This window comes from Megascapheus bottae, chromosome 3 (assembly GCF_031878675.1).
Source record: "Megascapheus bottae isolate mThoBot1 chromosome 3, mThoBot2.hap1, whole genome shotgun sequence".
In the NCBI taxonomy this organism is placed as follows: Eukaryota; Metazoa; Chordata; class Mammalia; order Rodentia; family Geomyidae; genus Megascapheus; species Megascapheus bottae.
Window position 1 is genome coordinate 8,588,600 of NC_143511.1, and position 20,307 is coordinate 8,608,906.

Here is a 20,307-nt window from a genome sequence, read left to right on the forward strand (position 1 = left end):
GCCTTGTATATAAATTTATCTGACTTGGGAAAGAGAAGGGCAATCACAGAAATGGTGGGACAAAGGACAAAATAATGCAACAGAAATACTCACTAGACACTGTGTTGGAAATGAACTTTACAATTTGTGCCGAGAGATGGGAGAAGTGATAGAAAATGAGGGAGGGATAACACTGCTCAAGAAGAAATGGGCTCATTCCCTTACTTATGTAACTGTAACCCTCTGCATATCAACTTTACAATACAAAGAAAGTAAAATGGAAAAAGATATGAGAAGAGGTTACCTTGCAGGTACAGACCTATTTCAAAGACTTGGGAGTGTGTCTCACACCTTAAGGATTAGCCCATTCACAGCCTTGGCTCAGCACATGTGCTCAAGCACCAATTCCTCCCTACCTTTCTGATGCCCTCTGAAGGGTTGGACACACAGTTGTCAGCCCCTCCATTCTTGCTGATAGCCCTCCAGAGCTCAGCAAATGTACTGTCCTGCTCCAGGGGGTTGGTGCCTTTAGCTCGGAAGTATTCATAGACAGCAGAGTCTCGCACAGTGCCGTAAGGCATCTCTACTTGCTTGGACAGATCCTGGAATGTCCTGAAATGCCAGAAAAAGAAAAAGGAAAACAAGCAACAAAGCATGAGTATATACTGCATATCATACACTGCAAAGATGGGAATGGTCTGTGATTTCTTCCTAAGATCCAAGGCCCACCCAGACCCACTCACAACCATTGCCTAACAGCATAAGTAGCTCAGCCCAGAGAAGGCTTTTGTCATGCCTCTGCCTTCTACTGTAGCTAGGTTCCCTCAAAGATGCTGAACTTAAAGAACCAGTCTTTCCACTGAGCTTGAGGTATATAAGGAAAAAGTAGACAGGATTCCTGTTTTATCTAGATAAATACTGAGAATATAATATTAATTATTGAATGTTTCTGACCTGAACATTCAAAGAGAATGGAGAAGGAAATAGTCATGTTGGCGAGATTAATGATGATGATGACAATGATAAATGGCAGATACGGGCCACTGACATGTGGCACCAGTACAAGATAAACTCACACTAGGAGGCTAGATCAATGGAATGGCATTCCTGAAAAGATTTCAGATGTTTTAGAGCTCCAGTCAGTTACTGCTTTTGAGTACCAACCATCAAGCAACTTATTTTTATTTTTCTTGTGTGCATATACCCATACTAGACCTTGAACTCGGGGCCTGGATATTACCTCTGAGTTTTTGTGCTCAAGGCTAGCACTCTAGCTCTCCTTCTAACTTTTTGGGTGTTTACTTGGAGAAAAGAGTCTCACAGACTTCCCTGCCATGGCCAGCTTTGAACTATTATCTTCAGATCTCAGCTATGTGAGTAGCAAGGATTACAGACATGAGTTACTTGGACAGGGCTTATTTTTCTTTAATTATAAACTAAGAAACCTGGAGTTTTATTTGAAATTTCATGATCCTTAAGATTTTTTAAAAAATGTAAATAATTGTACAAAGGGTTTTCCATTCAACAAGTCAGTTTTTGAGTACAATGCATCGCCAATATCATCCCTTTCCCTCATTGTCCCCCATCTTTCATAATCTCACCCATACCTTCATGTCACGGTAGCTTCAGTTTTATACATGTATATTGAATATAATGACTGATTTTCTGCCTTTCCTCTCTCCATTCATCTGTCCAAATTTTGATGGATATTTAAAGGATAGGGAAAGGAAAATAAAGCACTTTTGAAAGCACTGGCTTGTATAAGGAGGAGGCTCAGGTAGCTCCCAGCCAGGTGCCTGTTGGGTAGAGTGCCTCCGGAAGGACTATCAGCAGCCTGAGGACAGACATCGGAGCTGGAGAACCTTCTTTTCAGAAGGAGACATGCAGATGCTCCTTGACTTATGATGTACTTATGTCCCAGCATACCCATCTTTTATTGAAACTATCATGAACTGGAGAATACGAACATCATACCTTAGCATTAATCTACCCAATATATGCAGACACTAACCTGTGATTGGATGAAATCCTCCCTGAAGCCTTCTTTTTAACAAAGGGTTAAATATATTGTGCAACTTATTGATTACTTGTATTTAAGAGTTGGGAAAAAATCATAATAAGTACAGTCAGCCAGAACCAAAGAAACACAGACTCCATGGATTCCCTCATTTGTAATAATTAGTATATTGCTCAATAGCTATGTACATATGACCGTATATGATGATGCTAAGTGAAACAAACTCCGGGATATGGAAACAAGGGTTTTTCTTTGTGAGTGTTGTTAATGTACTATGTGAAGTTATTTCTTTTTTTTTCTTTTTTCCCCCTATGTTTTATTCCCTGTTGTCACTGTAACTGATTTATTTGAATTAGGGAAAGGGAAAGGGATCAATGAAATGGTAAGACAAAGAAGAAAGGGTGGACCAATGTAATGGCAATACACATAAGAGAATATGTTGGAAATGAACTCTACAACTTGGGGGCTGGAGGAGGGAAAGTGGGAGAAAAACATGGGAGGGGGTAACAATATCCCACAAGAAATGTACTGTCTACCTTATTATGTATGTAACTAAAACTCCTCTGTATATCACCCTGACAATAAAATTAAATTTTACAAAATTGATAGCACCACACACTGAAGAATGAGGGCTATTCTCTCTCACGATCACATGACTGACTGAGGAGCATTATACAAGAGGAATGGAAGTTTCTACTGAATGTTTTGTGCTAGCATACTATCAGAAAACAAAAGAAAGGAAAAGAGCCTGAAGGAGCCAAGGCAGGAAGGCAGGCAGGCAGGCAGGCAAGGCAGGCAGGCAGGCAGGCTGAATTTGGAAATATAATATAGCTACTAAGAGGGTCACTAACATGGAAGGATCATGTTTCAAGGCCAGGTGAGGCAACCAATAAGCTATATGTGGTGGTACAAGACTGTAATTCCAGCTATGCAGGATCCTCCTACAAGAAGGTGGTCTTAAAAGTAATTAGAGCAAAAACAAAATAAGATAAAAATAAAATAAAATAAACTCATACTGGGAGCATGGCTTAGCCTGTTGAGAGAATGTTACAGTTCTTATTTATAAAAGCAAAAATCATGGTGGCCATCCAATCTATCTAGCCAGGCTGTAATCTGATGACGATTTATTTCTCTCCTAGAAATCTCCGTGTCTCATTTTTATCCACCCACTTCCCTACCCATACCTTTTTCTGAGTCACTATTCCCACAGTAAAAGCCAATCTTCCCATCTTAATTTACAGTGCCTCCTTCTTCCAATGTCTGTCAGTTGTCTCCACTCCCACACTTCACAATCGCCAATCTTAAAATGAAAAATGCCACCAAAATTCATCTATGGCACCAGGCCATGTTACTGCCTTTTCCTGGAATCCCTCCTTCTCAACTACACACCTGTACACTTTCACAAGCCACTTTAAAATCCACCTGTTGTCTTTCCTTGTGAGAAGCCACTCCATTCCTTGCCTCTCTGTGACATCTCCACATTTTACAGGCTTCCCTGGCAGCAGGCTTGCACTTCAACATTATGCATGCCAGAGCAAGGACAAACAGGAACTCCACCTTGTTTCCAGGGCTTACCATCACTCAGACTGCAGCCTACAAATACTGGAGTTTGAATTCACGGCTTTACCCTTGTTCACTTTGCTTGCTCAGCCAAGGTTTTACCCTTTGCATTTTACTAGTTGACTCTGAAAATCGAGTCTGGCAGATGTTTTTTTTCTGCCTAGGCTGGCTCTTTAAAACCACAGTCTTCTAGATCTTAGCCTCTTGAATAGTTAGGCTTATAGTCATGAACCACAGGCTCCAGCAGTTTCCAAATCTTTAAACCCAGGGCTACAGCAGAGCCTGTAGCAGAGAGTTGACAAGAGGAAGAAGCTGGGTATGCTCAGATCATATAGCGGCATCTGATATGGTCCATGCTCAGGAACTGGAGGCAGTGAGCTGCTGTAATAGATCTTGTCTCCACAGACTGTAAAGTGTTGGGGGCCTGGTGTAGGGGAAGCTGGATCATCACAGGGTGACTCTGTACTCAGGGCTAGCAATGTCCTCACGGAGGTCCAGCAGTATCTGGCTCCTTTCTAGCTAGAAAGACAAACTTCCCAGCATTCCTCTGGCCTCTGCTACATAGCCCACAAACAGAGTTCAGGATTGATTTCAGTACACTGCAGATGAAAGGAAACATGAAATAACAAATTCGATGAAGAAATCTTCCTAATTATTGTTCATTATTTATATCTAATTGAAGCAAGATGTTCCTTTGCTTGAAGGGCCCCAAGGGTTGTAACTTTGTCATAATTTGCCTGTAATGAAAGGAAAGAGGAATTTTTTTCCACATTTTTTTATTTTTCTCATGGTACTACAAACAAACACAAGGCTTTGATGAATGGGAAACATCAGGATGAATTACACAGTTGAGTCTAAATACTGAACTACTCTAAATTACTGCTGTTTCCTTGAGTGCAGAATGAATGCATAAAAGCCAGGGAGTGTGGCTCTCCTGTTTCTTCCCCACATTTGAAATGGAGATTACCCTCTCTGGTCCTGGTATTTATTCACAACCATACCCACAGTCAAAGGATCAGGGAACATCTCTGATGACAAGCAGGCAGCCCAGATGTTTATGATTCTGTTTCCCTTTCTGTTCCAGCATAGCTACTTGTCTTGTCTTCAGAACATCACCTTCAACATTAGATGCCACGGCTTGACCCAGCCTCCCCCCTAACCATGAATCAACATGGAGATTTCCCTGTCGCAGAAGGATATGCACTGCCTCTTCCAACAAAGATTTTCAGCCTCACTACAAGGCTAGGCACATTGTAGTCACCACTGCCATTTTCCCAAGGTAATTCAACCTTAAGAGGGCCTGACCCAAAGAGCCTAAATAGTGGCACCCCAAAGCCACCTCCTGGTAAAGTACACCATTCTGGAAGAGTCACTCAGGGAAGGAGAAAGGAGAGCAAGGACAGCTAGCCAGCCAGGCTGCCAAGCCAACATTGGCAGTCAGTGGACAACAGATGTTGAAGCCAGATAAGGTGTTCATCTGAGAAAAGTCAAGAAAGCTTGTCCAGGAATGAATTGTCCTGGCAGCACAGGAAATGTAGTATTCTTCTGAAGCCATTTTCTCCAGCAATAACTACATACAGTTGTTCAGGCATTGACAACAACAGAGAAGAAAAGGTAGGCCCACCCTTCAAAGACAGGGTCTCTGTCAAACTACCATGCACCATGCACCTCCATAGACACAGGAACGGTTCCTTTCCCTTACAATTCCTGAATGTCTAGTATATAAGGCTCGTGTCACACAGAGCACAAGATGAATCGTGAGCATCCTCCAGGGGTTTGCAACAGGGAATAGGTGAGTGGAGAAGTAAACCCACAGTGACCAAACAATGTGAATGGGATAGAAAGACAGGTCCATATGAGGGAGCCCAGAATCACAGAAGAGGAGCCATTAATTCATGGACCAGGGCTGATGAAAGTCTTCTGAATAAGAAAGCCATGAATATATCAAATCTGTAGGATGGGTGAAAGCAGGTATTTAGAGAACCAAGAGGTAGGGTATTCAGGGAGAGCACTGTTTACCTGAGAAGGTCCTGCTATGTGAGATATGATCCTCTGGGATGCCCGTGCAGGGCTATGGTTACCTGTTAAAAAGACATGGGAGCCCTAGACGTGGCTCCTGCCTTTGAATGCTTCAACTTGCTTGAGTAGCCCAGTATCTCTCACAATGGCCCTTGGAGCTGCAGTCTTGATCATCCCCAAGGCCTTATAATTCATTGTTCTCATAGAACTGGGGAAGATTGAGATCAAATATATATACCTAGCCCACAGTCAGATTTTAAGGAGAGCCAGCTCTCCTATTAGACTTCCAATCAGCATGTGAAGGGGGTTGAATGAGTCCACAAGAAGGTATTAAAGGCTAGACACTGGGGTGGTAAAAACCTGAGTGGAGAAAGATGTGGGTAAATACTGTGCTTCAGCTTCCAGGATTGTATGATCAGAACCAATCTGTCTCCCTGGCTGGATCTGGGCAAATGTTTCTTACCAACAACTTGTCTATGGTCTTACCAACAGCACTGGTATCTAATGTAATGACCAAGGGTGAGCATACAGACACCCAAACACCCAAGAAACTGCCTCCAAGAGGCAGCAGAAACAATTCTCTAGCCAGGTATCAGCAGCTTATGTCTGTAATCCCAGTGACTCAGGAAGCTGAAAATCAAGGACCACAGTTTGGAGTCAGGTTAGGCAGGAAAGTTCACAAGACTCTTATCTCCAATTAAGCACCCAAACAAAACAACAACAACAAAAGAGAAGTGGAGCTGTACCTAACATGGTAGAACATTAGCCCTGAGCAAAAAAAAAACAACTCAGGGACAGTGCTTGGGCCCTGAATTAAAGCCCCAAGACCAGTGTGCATGTACACACACACACACACACAGACACAGACAAACACACACACACACACACACACACACACACACACACACACACACACACACACACACACACACACAGCATCATTCCTAGGCTGCCTACCTGTTTTGAACTGGCCAGGAACATGTGTTAGCGTAAGCATGGGTGCCTTGTGGCTTTCTGCCATTTCAGTTCACTATGTATCTTCTTACATTACTTCTGCATTGTGTTCTGTTTGGAGCTCTTTCCATATCAAAGGCCATGCTCCCCTCCAAGCTTTTTGTTGAATCCCTCTCTTCCATTCATCTGTGCTTGGCTGATCCAGAGATTAGAACAGTGAGAACTACTTTTCTGTGTCTCCTACCTCAGGTAGGACCTTCTCTAGCTTTCACAATCTCTTCTTCCATGGTTTTCTATGAGCCTAAAACACTGTCTTGAAAAAGGACTTTGTGGGCCAGGAGTTCAGCCTAATGAGAGAGTGTTTGCCTAGCATGCATGAAAGACCCTGGTTCGATTCCTCTGTACCACATACATAGAAAAAAGCCAGAAATGGTACTGTGGCTCAGCTGTTAGAGCTCTAGCCTTGAGAAAGCCCAAAGCCAGTGCTTAGGCCTTGAGTTCAACACCCAGGATTGGCAAACAAAAGAACAAGGACTTTGTACAGTCTTGAGAGCAGTTTCCTCCCTACATACAAACACACGCACACACACACACACACACACACACACACACACACACACACACACACACCGTTCAGAGTCTCACAATGTGTCTTTCAGACTTAACCAAGGGCAATCACCCCAGTGTGGCTTCACCCCCTTCCTCCCCACACCTTTACCCCCCAAATCAATCTCACTACTTCTTAGATTCATTTTCATTAACAAAGAGATAAATGTGTTTGTGGCATGAGAAAAATCAATAATACAGACCTTATAAATCCATCTTTGCATGTTAACAGAAATATTTACATTGGCAATGGAGATAAATACACTTGCAACAAGAGAAGAATCAATATACAGGATATGCAAAGCAGATTTCAACCACAGTGAGGATGTCATACCCTGCCTGATAAATCTAAATCCCGAAGTCCTGTTATTCTCCTCGAAGAAGAAAGGAAATGAGTGGAGTAGCCCATAGACCCAGAAATATGGGGACACTGTCCCCATCTGTGACAATGCACAGATGTATCTGCTATCATTCCAAATGTATTGCTTTTCTGGCTCACATTTGAATCAGTGAGAGATGGCGCTGGGCAAGGATGCCTGACCAGGATTCTACTGATGCCCAGAATCTTCAGTACCAGGATATACTCCTTCCTTGCCTGCTGTCCCACCCCTTCTGGGCATCATCCCTATGGCTCTCCCATATATACCACCTCCGAACCTTTTCCCAGGCAGTACAAGCCTTCCTTAGTATCTTCTACCTTTCATCCATTCATCGTTGGACACCCATCATTTCTAGAATGTCTGCTTGTATTGAGCCCTGCTCTGGGTCTAGGGGAAGGAGAGCAGGAACCATATGTAGCATTCACTTAGTAGAGGTGGAGAGAGAGACTGGTAGCATCACCCACAGCAAAGCAATAATATGTTATGTGAGGGTTAGCAACCCTTCTGGAAAGGAACTTCCCAGGGCTTAGGTGGGCTCTGATGGCCACCGGCCACTCAGTCATATGTCTTTCATTTTTGTTTTTGATTTTCAGCACTGCAAAAAATGTTCAAAGAGGTGCATGCAGTCTTAGCTTTCAGGAAAACAGGTGGTCGGTTGTAAGTGGCCTGTGAGGACACGGCTTGCTAACCTCGGATGTCACGTATAAAGTGAGGAAAATGCTAGGGAGATTAACAGAGCAGAATAAGAATTATTGAAAATGGAGGAAGAGATTTTGTTTTACAGCTAAGATGAATGCTTCAGGCATTAAAATTCACATCTAGGGCCTCTGGCTCCAGTGCATTTTCTTCCTCTACGCAAAAAGGAGATGAGAAGCTCAGCTCCTAAGGGACAATCCTGAGAATAGCCCAGGAGAAAAGGCAGTGGGCAGCTACTGGGGAGTTGCTTGTCAGCTTCTGTCCTAGAATCTTTCCTCAGAACCTCCCAGAATGCCTGGAGGAAGTTGAAGCACTAAGCTCCTGGTATCCACAGCTGAGTCGGTGGGAATTCTTGAAGTCAGCAGAGTGACTGCAGACCTGAATTGTACTTAGGGACAAACCACCTCGGGAACCCTGTCCAAGGATTATAAGTGTGAGTCACTGGCTCCTGGTATCTATTATCATTTTAAATCTCTTACTGTGACTAATTGATGAGTGAGGCTTTATCACATGTAGGTAGGTATACATCGGAAAAGTGGTATATAGCATTTGATAAATATGGATTTCAGGCATACACTATGAGTGTTGGAAGCTTTCTCTCTCATGTTAGAGAGTACTATTGTATTATCAAGATGAAAATATGTCCTAAATAAAATGCAAATGGAAATTTAAAAAAGAAAAGATCTAAAAGCATTTGTACATATCTATTTCCATTCTTACAAGAAACAACCCTGGATAATATAAATAAAATATAAAAGCAAAAAATAGGGCAAAGAAGCAGGCAACAGTTACAAATCTCCTACTTCTCAGAAATGTGTTGCTCCCCAATTTGCATTTTATGCTACTGTAAACACAAATGAGTGGAATGATTTTTTTTTGCCAGTCCTGGGCCTTGAACTCAGGGCCTGAGCCCTGTCCTTGGGCTTTCCTCAAGGCTAGAGCTCTACCACTTGAGACACAGCACCACATCCAGCTTTTCTACGTATGTTGTACCAAGAAATCGAACCCAGATCTTTGTGCATGCTAGGCAAGCACTCTATCACCAGGCCAAACTCCCGGTCCCAGAGTGATTTTTAACAATTCCTTTGACATCCAAGTATCCATTCTGAGTCTGGAGAACTTAGCATGTTCTCTTCTCTCCCCTGTGTTCACCTGCATCTGGGTCAGTCATTCAGTGTGCTGAGATCTGTCTGGAAAATAAGACCCCTGCCTTCCTTGCACCTTCAACCGCCTGCCCTGCCAGCTGGAAATATAATGAGCAAGCCAGGACCTGGGATAATTGTATCTTCAGTGACCAGACTGACACACCCAGACTGACTCAAAAGGCTACAAGACCATCCCCAGCATCCAGAAATCCGTTCTGGGAATTATTACACTGGGCAGACCAAATGCTCCCTGGCTTCTGATTCTTCCTCCTGGATTCAACCAAGCCTGGTATATTGCCCTCAAGACAGACTAGGGTAGATGAGTCATTACATAGTGGGCAACTGATTCCTGTGTTTTCTTTTTGTGAGAGGACTCCACTTGCATCTTGGAAGTGAGAACAGCTTAGTAAGGGATATTGTGAAGAGCACTTAAAGGAAGTGAGGTAGCTGTGGCCCAAGTGCACAGTGAAGGTCCTGGAATATAGCAGAAGCTCAACATCTACACTATTAATGGTGTCCAATGCGGGTGACTCTACTACCCTTATAAAGGAGGCTCTACATGATTACTTCTGTTCTCTCCTATTGCCTTCTCCTGCATTTTCATAGCCTGCTCTGCTCATGGGGTACTACCAGCCTGAGGATCTCCTGTTTTGTCAACAACCCCTACCTCCCATCTGCATTCAGGCTCAGTATCTTCCCATTACAAGGACTCAGCTCAGCACTAAGGTCTTAGAGATGAAATGAATTTATGCCCACTAGATCCATGCCCAGGAAGGAAAGGAAGACAGAAAGAAGTGAAAGAGGAATAAGAGAGAAAGGAAGAAGAATACTAAAGGAGAGAGAGAGAGAGAGAGAGAGAGAGAGAGAGAGAGAGAGAGAGAGAGAGAGAGAGAGAGAGAGAGAGAGAGAGGGAGAGAGAGAGAGAGGAAAAAGAAAAGGGGAAAGAGGGAGCCAAGGAAAGGGAGGAGAGAGAGCAAGATTCCCAACTTAGACATAACCTCCTCAGGGCATAACAGATCAGTACGCCTATAAATGGTGTGACAGATAGGCAGCAGGTGCTCAGTTCATGTTTTCTGTCACAATCAACTCTGGTTTACATGAACACTGTCTTTGTAGCTGACTAGCTGAATATGGCTGAGACAGGAAATGGAGTCAGGCTGTTGATGGCTCTAATATTAGACTCACTAACTTCACTGGCTTCAAGTGGACTCTTGATACTGACTAGAAATCTAAATTTCACTGTGCAATTCATGAACTTCTAACTCTGCTTATTGTTTCCCAAGTAGGGAGAAGTCATCAGTAAAGAACTGTACCTTTTAAATAAATTTGTTATTCTAAAACCATTGTATACCTGCCCTGGCCTTCCTTTTTATTTGTTATTTTTTTTTTGCCTGTCCTGAGACTTGAACTCTTAGCATGGGCACTGTCCCTGAGCTTCTTTTTACTCAAAATTAGCACTCTATCACTTGAGCCATTGAACCACTACTGGCTTTTTGGTGGGCAATTGAAGATAAGAGTCTCACAGACTTTCCTGCCCTAGCAGGCATCTAACTGTGATCCTCAGACCTCAGCTTCTTGAGTAGCTAGGATTACAGGCATGAGCCAAAAGCACCCAGCTACCCAGCCTTCTTTTAAACTACAGGTTCTGCTGCTGGTCCTATTTATGTCTAACTCTATTTCTTGCAAAGTACACTTCTCTTCTAGTTGTCACTTCTATTTCCTATATAATGAAATGACTTCTCTTTATAGATCATTTCCATCAGATTGAAAACATATACATCTTCTGCCTTAAAAATAAAAATCCATAGCTAGCTGCTGGTGCTAACCAAAAATGCTCAAAAATATCACCTGGCCCTGAGTTCAAGCCTCAAGCCTTGTACAAAGACAAAAGGAAATGGAAAGAGGAAGATCTTTAGAGAAAGTGTTCTCAGTATCCAGAGAGAAACTGAATGATTAGCAGTGAAGGAGAGAGGAAGCCCTTAGGTTCTTGACTGATGTACAAGAGATCAGATACAATGAAAATTTTGTGAGACATGCAAAAAGAGGGGAATTGGCAGAAGTTCTAAAGTTTTTGGCCACAGAAACTCAAAGAACAGAATAGTGTTTGACTGAGTTGGGAGAATTAGAGGAGGAACAGGGGTGGGTCTCTACCATTTTAAGCCACCGCTCCAATTCCAACTATTTTTCGTGGTTAGTTTGGAGTCTCATGGACTTTCTACCCAGGTTGGCCTTGAACTGTGATTCTCAGATTGTAGCCTCCCTAGTAATTAGGATTGTAGGCACACAGTTTGCTTCCACTTTTAATTCTTTTTTTTTTTTGCCAGTCCTGGGCTTGAGGTCAGGGCCTGAGCACTGTCCTTGGACTTTCTCAAGGCTAGAGCTCTACCACTTGAGCTTCAGCACCACTTCCGGCTTTTTTCAAGGTATGTGGTACCGAGGAATCGAACCCGGGTCTTCATGCATGTGAGGCAAGCACTTTAACCACTAGGCCAAACTCCCGGCCCCCACTTTTAATTCTTATATAATCTATTCTCTGGGGAACAAGCAAACAATCCTTTTAGAATGTAACCCCTGACTCGGCCACCTCACTGTTTAAAATACTCCCAAGACAATTTCTCTCTCAAAGGAATATAAAAAAATTCCCTACATGGCCTTGAAAGTCTCAATGGTCTGAATGCTAGTGTGCTAGTGCCTCTACTCTCACACACCCATCTCCACATCTTCCTCATTTGAGATATTCATAGCGGCATCTTCTGGTCTACTTGGTCTACCCTTCCTTCAGATCTCCAATTGCCTCCCTCTCTTATATCTTGACTGATCCAATGTCACAGTCTCTGGGAGGCCTTTGTTATGATATAAACCCCTCCTACTCTCTTTGAAGTAGCTGATCAAATAAATATAAACCAATCTGACACATGACTGTGCTCTGTAACTTCTCCTCTTGTAGTTACAGCACCAGTGTCTGCAACTTTGCCCAACTCTCATCAGGAATGAGGGATCTGGGGGCACTATAGGAGTGTTCCAGCCAAACAAAAACATTTTGTTCCCTACATGACATTGTCATGAACATGGGTGCTATGCATGAAACATTCAATGTAAATAAATTAACCTTTTCTTGCCAAGCATCTAAGCTTGGATTCTACTGGGAAAAGCATACCTCTAGGGATGTCCAGTCTCCTTTCAGGACCATGGATGGATAGAGAATCTGAGACACGCAGTCATAGCAATGCTTGAATACAAGAGTTGCGGTTCTGGGCCAGGAGGAGGAACACAGTGCTGTAGGTCACAGCTGAGAACACAAGAGATCTCTAAGGAGTCTGGGAATCTAGCCTGCTTCTTTATGGGATCCACCTTCAGGGGGATGAAGTTTCAAGATCCACCTTACTTTTGGAAATGTGCCTCCACTGGCTGACAGCATCCCACCAGGATGCAGCTGCTGTTGGCTTCCTTGGCTCTTGCATCCCTGACATTCAGTGAGAGTGTTCCACAAGCAGCCCTGCCAGCCGCCAGTTCCTCCATGCCAAGAACATGCTGGCTCTCAGCTCTCTACACCCACAAATATTTGCTGCCACAAATCAATACAAAAGCAGGATGCACCATTAACCTTTAATATATCAGTGCTGGGGCTCTTAATCCATTATGATGGTGTCATAAATGTGGCTGAAATGCAAATCAGAGTGGCTACCCTCTTGGAGGCTGTGAAGGTGCCTTCTTTCCACCTAGGCACAGCCTGCTTCCCTTCATACTCCAGAGCAACACCAGGAGTCCAAGGCTCTTTTCTCCCCATTAGGTCCCTTCTCTATTTTCCTTCTGGGCCCCTCTACTATGTCTGCTTCCCTGTCAGTCATTTAACATGTCAGAAAAAAAATGATACAATACTACTAACTCTCAGACTATGCTTACACTTCATTTGCATTGCTTCATTTAACCTTGGCAATAAGCCTTTCAAAAAATTATTACCTTCCCCATCCCATTTCACAGATCAGAGGCTTGGAGAGATTAAGAAATAGACAGTTACAGGAGACTCAAGTTAAGAAGATGTCTTCATGCCCAGGAAGGATTGAAACAAAAACATAGACATGTTAGACATGTTAGCTCATCCCAGAGTTACAGGAAGAAGCTAAGTTATATGGGAAGGATTAATAAGTACATAGATAATTAAAAAAATCATGCAAAATGTGCTGTATGAACCCAGACACCTATAGGCTCATGCCTATAATCTTAACCACTCAGGAGCCTGAAATACAAGACTCAGGATGGTAGCCATCCCGGGCAAGATAACCCTGATATTCTTATTTCCAATTACTCAGAAAAGAACTAAGAGTGGATCAGTGACTTAAATGGTAGAGAGCTATCCTTGAGTGGAAAAAACCTAAGGGACAGAGCCTAGGCCTTGAGCTCAAGCTCCAGTGCTGGTACACACAACAAAAGGCATTGCTACAATTATACACAGTGACATGGGGTCATGATATAGAACACTTCCCAGCTTGGACATACATTATGGGTAGACTCAAAAGGAGAAAAGAGAAGGTACATAAGAAAAATGAGGTCAAAGCTGAGGATGCAGTACAAAAATGAATGCATATAGCAGAAAAAGTAAAGACATTCTGGGCCAGAGTAACAGTATTTTCAAAAGACAGGTGCATGAGGGAGGCAGTGAGACCTTCTGGGACTACTGTTGGTTTGTTAGGATAGGCAAATAAGAAGAATAATGGATAAGTCCACGATAAAACAATTATCCATAACCACTTAGAGGATAGTCATACTGGAACTATGAAAGCACAGTGATGTTGAAACTATGATAAACCATCAGTGTTCTCTAAACCATCAGGGGTCAGAAAACTCAGAGGTGATCAAGTGGCTTGTCCTACACATTGGAAAGTGGGGAAATCACTACAAAAAACAAATCATATGGGTTTTTTTGTCTGTCTGTCTGCCTGTCTGTCTGTTGGACCTCAAGGCCTGGATGCTGTCCATTAGCCTTTTTATTTACGGTTGATGCTATACCACTTGAATCACACATACTCCATTTCCAGTTATTTGGGTGAGATAAGAGTCTGTCTTGTAAGTTTATCTGACTTAGGGATGGGGAGGGACGGAAAACAACTGGGAGAAATTGAGAGAGAGGTTAACACTGTTCAACAAGAAATGTATTCATTATCTGACTTATGTGACTGTCACATAAAAAACAAAAACAAAAACAAGTCTCACAGACTTTACCACCCAGGCTGGCTTCAAATAACAATCCTCAGATCTCAGCCTCCTGAGTAGCTAGGATTATAGGTGTGAGCCACCAGCACCCAACCAACATATACTTTAGTGCATATGTGTGTATACACATGCACATGCACAAATTCATATCTAGCTATGTGCACATGCACAGGTTTAAGCCAGGGTATATGCATGTCTGCGTGTGCACTGATGGCCTGGGGAGTGTCCAGATACCCAGACTAAGTGATGTCATTCACTATGACAAACTCTAGAATACAGGAGCAGCTTGGGATTCCCTAGTGTGAGATGGGAAACCAAGTATAGGCCAATTCCTATGACAGATAAACAAGCCAAGGCAGCTGGAATAGGGTTCACAGCTTGAGAGACAACCAACTGCTCAGGTTTCTACACAACTCTGGGTTGATAAAACTGTCTGTGCAAGAAAACACACAGAGTCCCTTCCCTTGTGGCAAAGCCAGCGAGAAGGGGATTCTAGCATACAAGAACCTATTATTGAACAATGAGCAACTAGCTAATTACATATGAAACTCTGCATTGCTAGCCATTCTGAATCTCTTTAGCAAGAACAAAAACTATGATAGAAAGGTTAGGAAAGAAATTTGGGAAAAGAAGGTATGTTTATTGTTGACAGGTGTCATTTGAAACCAGAGGATAGAAGGAATCCAACTTTGGGCAAAGTGCTACACCATAGATGGGATCTCTGGTAAGATAATATTTCTACCTTATAGATCATGAAGTTTGGAGATTTGGGAACTGGCCCATAGGAGAAAAAAAAAAGGTTGACATGGCTTATTCATATAATACCCAGCATTTTCAGACCTGTATCTCTGAGCTATGTCAAAGATTATCTCAAACCAGCTCCAAAGAGGGATGATGTCCATTTTATGGGACTTTCAGCCCATTTTCTCTCAGACAAAATGTCTTTGGGCAACATGAGCAATGCCAGGTGCCAACCAGACCACCATCAGGAGCCCTACAAGCCAGTCAGCCCTCTCCTGGCACTGTATCCAGCCAATACCATGGGCTGTCTGAATATCTTAGGCAGGCCTCACTGGCATCTGCCAGCGCCTGTTAGAACAGCACAGTCTACAGCTGCAGCCATATACTGGCAGGATGGAGCATGGGCCTGTTTCTCATTTTCTGGGATAATTATTCATCCCATTAACTTCTTAGGGTTTAGGAAAGCCACTGAGGATAACTCTGCCAGTGTCCAGTAGAAATAGAACACCCAGGAAAATAAGACACTAGTAATCCTAGCTACTCAGAAGGCCAAGCTCTAAGGATCAAGTCTGTGAGATCCTTATCTCCAGACAGCCACCAAAAAGATGAAAGTAGAGCTGTGGCTCAAGTGGTAGAGCATCAGTCCTGGTGGGAAAAAGCCAAGGGACAGTGCACACGCCCTGATTTCAAGTCCCAATACTAGAAAAACAAATCCTACCCATCTCTGGACCTAGATAAACCACCATGGAAAGATTATTGACAACATACACTGGGAAGCCCTGATATTTAGGCATCATCAATCCTACCCAGAGCTGGGAATAGCTCCACTTTTCCGCATTCCCGCAGCTACCCCACAGGTGGTTATCTGTCTTCAGTCCCAGGACACAACTTTCCTCATGATATAAAAGCTTAAGTCAAGTCACCAAGAATCTGTTCAACTTGAAAGTTTGAGTACCTGAGACTACAAAGCATAATATACATGCGGAAGGATTCCAACAGTATAAAGATTAACAACTAAAAATCAGTTTAACAAAATATATACGAAGAAGCTGTAAAGCTTTGTTGAGGGGCAGAGAGGCTAAAGAGAAGGAGGAACAAATGAAGGAAGGAAGCCATTATATTCGATATACATATGTAAAAATAGAACCACAGAGTTTAAGGGTAGGAAGGGGTGACATTGATAAAGATGCATTGTACTCGGAAACTGGCTTGTTTAAGGACACTCCTTTGTACAACTACTTAAAGGTACCAGTAAGTCTTAAATTTAAATTTAAAAAGAAACTAGCTTGCAGGGTGCCACTGGCTCAAGCCTATTATACTAGTCACTCAAGAGGTTGAGATCTGAAAATTGCAGTTTGAAGCTGGCTTGGATAGGGAAGTCTGTGAGGCACTTATCTCCAATTACAGCAAAAGAAAGAAGGAAGGAAGGAAGGAAGGAAGGAAGGAAGGAAGGAAGGAAGGAAGGGGAAGAAAGAGAAAAGAAACCAGTCTTGTTGGCTATGAAACCTGGTTTTCTCTTTGAGCTTGTTGAGAAACAGAAGGAAAGTAGGGACTAATATGGCCCCATCCTGACAGACGTCGTTCCATGCAGCTAGCCTGAAAGAGCCCCAGATATTTGGGGGAGTGTCACAGAGGTACAGACTTTCGCATAGAAGTCCTTCTGTGGTTTGGGACCTCAGTCTGGCACTTGCTAGCTCTGCAGCCTTGTGGAAGCTACCTCCCAATGTATTAGTGTCCTCATATGTGCCACAGGGGTTATTGGAGGATTCAGGGATCATTCATGAGTTTAGACAAGGCACGGCGAATTGTGCCAGTAAGAAACATATTGTGAGTGATAACTATGGTGCTAATCTGCAGGTTTCCCAATGACAGAATGAGAGAATGAGACCACACTACCATGGAGCCATAGATTCCCTGTCTGGCTCTGCCACCATGTGCAATGGAAAACCCTGGATCTGACGATCCATCAGCTCTTTCCTGCTGTGATATTTCAGTGTTCTGTGGTCTGAGCTGGCAGGATCTTGTTTAGGATTCTGTCTTCTAACAAGAAACATCATGAGCTTTTTTTCTCTGAAAACTGGAATCTCATTTTGTAGCCTATTGGGAATCAGTTACCAGGGGGAGGATCTCAAACAGCAACAACAACAAAAACCAAAACATCCAGCCTTCGGATAATTAAACAATAAACAGTTTATCCAGACACCAAGAACGTTGCCCTGTTAGAGCACTGCCAGCTGCTTCCTCACAACTGAGGAGCTTGGAAGCTCATCTCCAAGTCACACCAAGGTCACAGCCACACACACACACACACACACACACACACACACACACACACACACATGAGTGAAGAAAATTCACTATCTCTATGCTGGCCAGGGGTGTTTCCTGCCTGTAATCTTAGCTACTCAGAAAACTGAGGTCCAAGGTTCAAAGCCAAGCAAAGCAGAAAGCCTGTGAGACTTTTCTTTTCCATTCACCACAAGAAGTTACAAGTAGAGCTGTTGCTTAAATAGTAGAGCACAAGCCTTGAGTGAAAAAGCTAAGGGACAGTGCCCAGACCCTGAATTCAAGCACACCAGTAGTGGCACTAAAAGAGAAGGGAAGAGAAAGAAAGGAAAGGAAAAGGAAAAGGCGCAAGAGGAAAGGGAAGGGAAATGGAAAGGGAAACAAAGGAAAGGAGAAAAGAGAAAAAATATCCACCATCTCCAGAGGCATCATTTCAGGTGACTGTGCCTCCTCATAGTGACATAACATTGCCCTACAGTGCTTGGATGAGAAATAATGAACATATAAAAACCGCAAACCCAGAGTGAGCCCAAGGTTCAGAGGCTTTGAGCAGGGAGAGCTGGCAGTGAACTTGTGGTGGAGTGGAAGTTTCTTTTCAAGAGAAGTACAGACTCTCTCCACATGGGATGTGTCACTGTGGCCTGCAACACCAGTGTGACCAGGGCTCTATGGGAGGTGCTGAGGAATTCTGACTACGCTGCTTTCTGAATAAACTTTCCACGGCTGTCTACTCCCAACAGGAGAATGTGACCACTCCAAACACAGCTCCCTGGGCCATACAAGACCTTTACCTTACTCTTCTGGCATCTCCCCTCTACTTAATACTCTGGCCAAACAAAGGCTTTCCCAAGGCCATGGCCCTCATGGCTGGCCCCTCCCATCTGCCACAGGGAAACACATATGAATGATACCGTCACTCCTTATACTTGAGAGACTGGCTACAGATCACTATGTGCAAGCTGCCACTAAATGCACACCCATCCTCATTTGGGGATTGAACTACTTCTTCCACAAAATCCATAGGCTGGAGTTCTAATCCCTGGCACCTGTGAAGACTGTGATGTTATTTTGCAGACAGGGTCTTCAAAAGTCCACATTCATCAGGGTGGCCCTGATTTCAATACAACTGATGTACTTGTTTTAAATGAAAACAATACAATTGGGATGCAGATACTTAGAATGCTATATGAGCATAATGTGAAGTTGAAGGGCCAGCTCAGGGTAATAAATGTATAAGGCAAGAAATGCCAAAGATGGACAAGGAGAAGCAGAGGACAGATTTTCCCAAACAGCCTTCAGAAGGAACCAGACAATATCTTTGATGTCAGACTTTTAGCATCTAGAGCTATGGGAAAATCCATTTCTACTGTTCCAGCCATCCTATGTCCTTCAGTTTTCAGTCACAGCACCCACTATCTTTCTGAACAGTACAAAGTGACTCTCATACTGCTCTGAATTTCAAACTGCTAATCTGTGAAGGTAAAGGCCATGGGTCCTGGTTCATCTTTCAATTTCCAAGATCTAACACAATGCCAAATGCACAGGAGACAATGATCTCTAATGATGTAGAGCTGTGTGAATGATGAAATAAATGAGTGGAATGACTCCCAGTAGAGTTATCATGTCACTCCTAGGGCATTGTTACTCAAATACCCAATGACTAACCCATACCAATAATCAATGTGTCCAGTAAATAAGTGCACACGTGAGCCAATTTATTGTCAAGAGACACTCCTATGACTAACAGGGAGAAACTCTCCTCCAACTCAGGTTCACTTCTTCCTCGCTCCTCAACAGTTAATTTGGGGTAAAGAATAGCAGCTCAGTCTTTACATGCTGCCACATCAGAAGGCAGAGTGGAGGACAAAAGGGACCTCCTGAGAATCGCATGGCTACTACCCCTTAGGAGATGGCTTGGTTTCCACGCTTCAGGCCCTCCAGCTGAGGGAGGCATGCTATTGAAAAGCATGCTACTGTGTGTCAAGAGTCCCATGCACTCCAAGAGAAGCAAATGTAGTCATATGGAAGAAGTGACCTGTTCATAGCTTATGACAGCCAGACCAGAGACTAGACAACAAGGTCTGCCTAAGAGCTCTTCCCTCAAAAAATAGAATATAGCTTTAACACTAATCTTGCCATTCAGACTTCACAGTTGACGTTTCTGGTTCTTTTTATAACCTTTTGTCGTATCTGAATATGTTCGTGTCTTGTGTGATATATCATTTTCACAGTCCCAGCCAGCTTAAGCTGGGCAGGGGAGCCCAAGTTAGAGCTCCAACTTAACTGAGGATTTAGCTAAACCACAGCCATAAGAACCATAGAGGAGCCAAGTGCAGTGGCTCATTCCTGTAATCCTAGCTACCTGGGACACTGACTTCTGTGGATCTTGGTTCAAAGCCAGTCTGGGAACTAAAGACTCTTATCTCCAATTAACCAGCAGAAAACTGGAAGTGGCACTGTGGGTCAATGGTAGAGCACTAAACCTTGAGCTGAAGCACTCAGGGATAGAGCCCAGGCACAAAGTTCAATCCCCACAACTGCTTAAAAGAAAAAAAAAAGATGTCAGGGGCTATGATTGTAGAATCTGAGATTTCATTTTTCTACAAGGGAATGAAACTCAGGAGGCCACAACAGGTCCTTCATCTGCTTGAAGACTTTCTACTTCTACCTAATTATGTTATGTAGTGATATATGTCAATAAAAGCCAATGACT

At 43.2% G+C, this 20,307-nt stretch overlaps 1 protein-coding gene across 2 annotated transcripts in view; it reads right to left on the reverse strand.

The window, feature by feature from the left end:
• The window catches only part of LOC150064913 (glutamate receptor ionotropic, delta-1-like), a 106,831-nt gene that overhangs the window by 28,433 nt on the left and 58,091 nt on the right, over positions 1 to 20,307 (reverse strand). For both annotated transcript variants that reach the window (XM_090329539.1, XM_090329538.1), the window contains exon 4: positions 396 to 591. In XM_090329539.1, coding sequence (XP_090185665.1) covers positions 523 to 591 — 69 coding nt within the window. In that variant the 3' untranslated portion in view covers positions 396 to 522. The remainder of the gene's footprint in view (positions 1 to 395; positions 592 to 20,307) is intronic.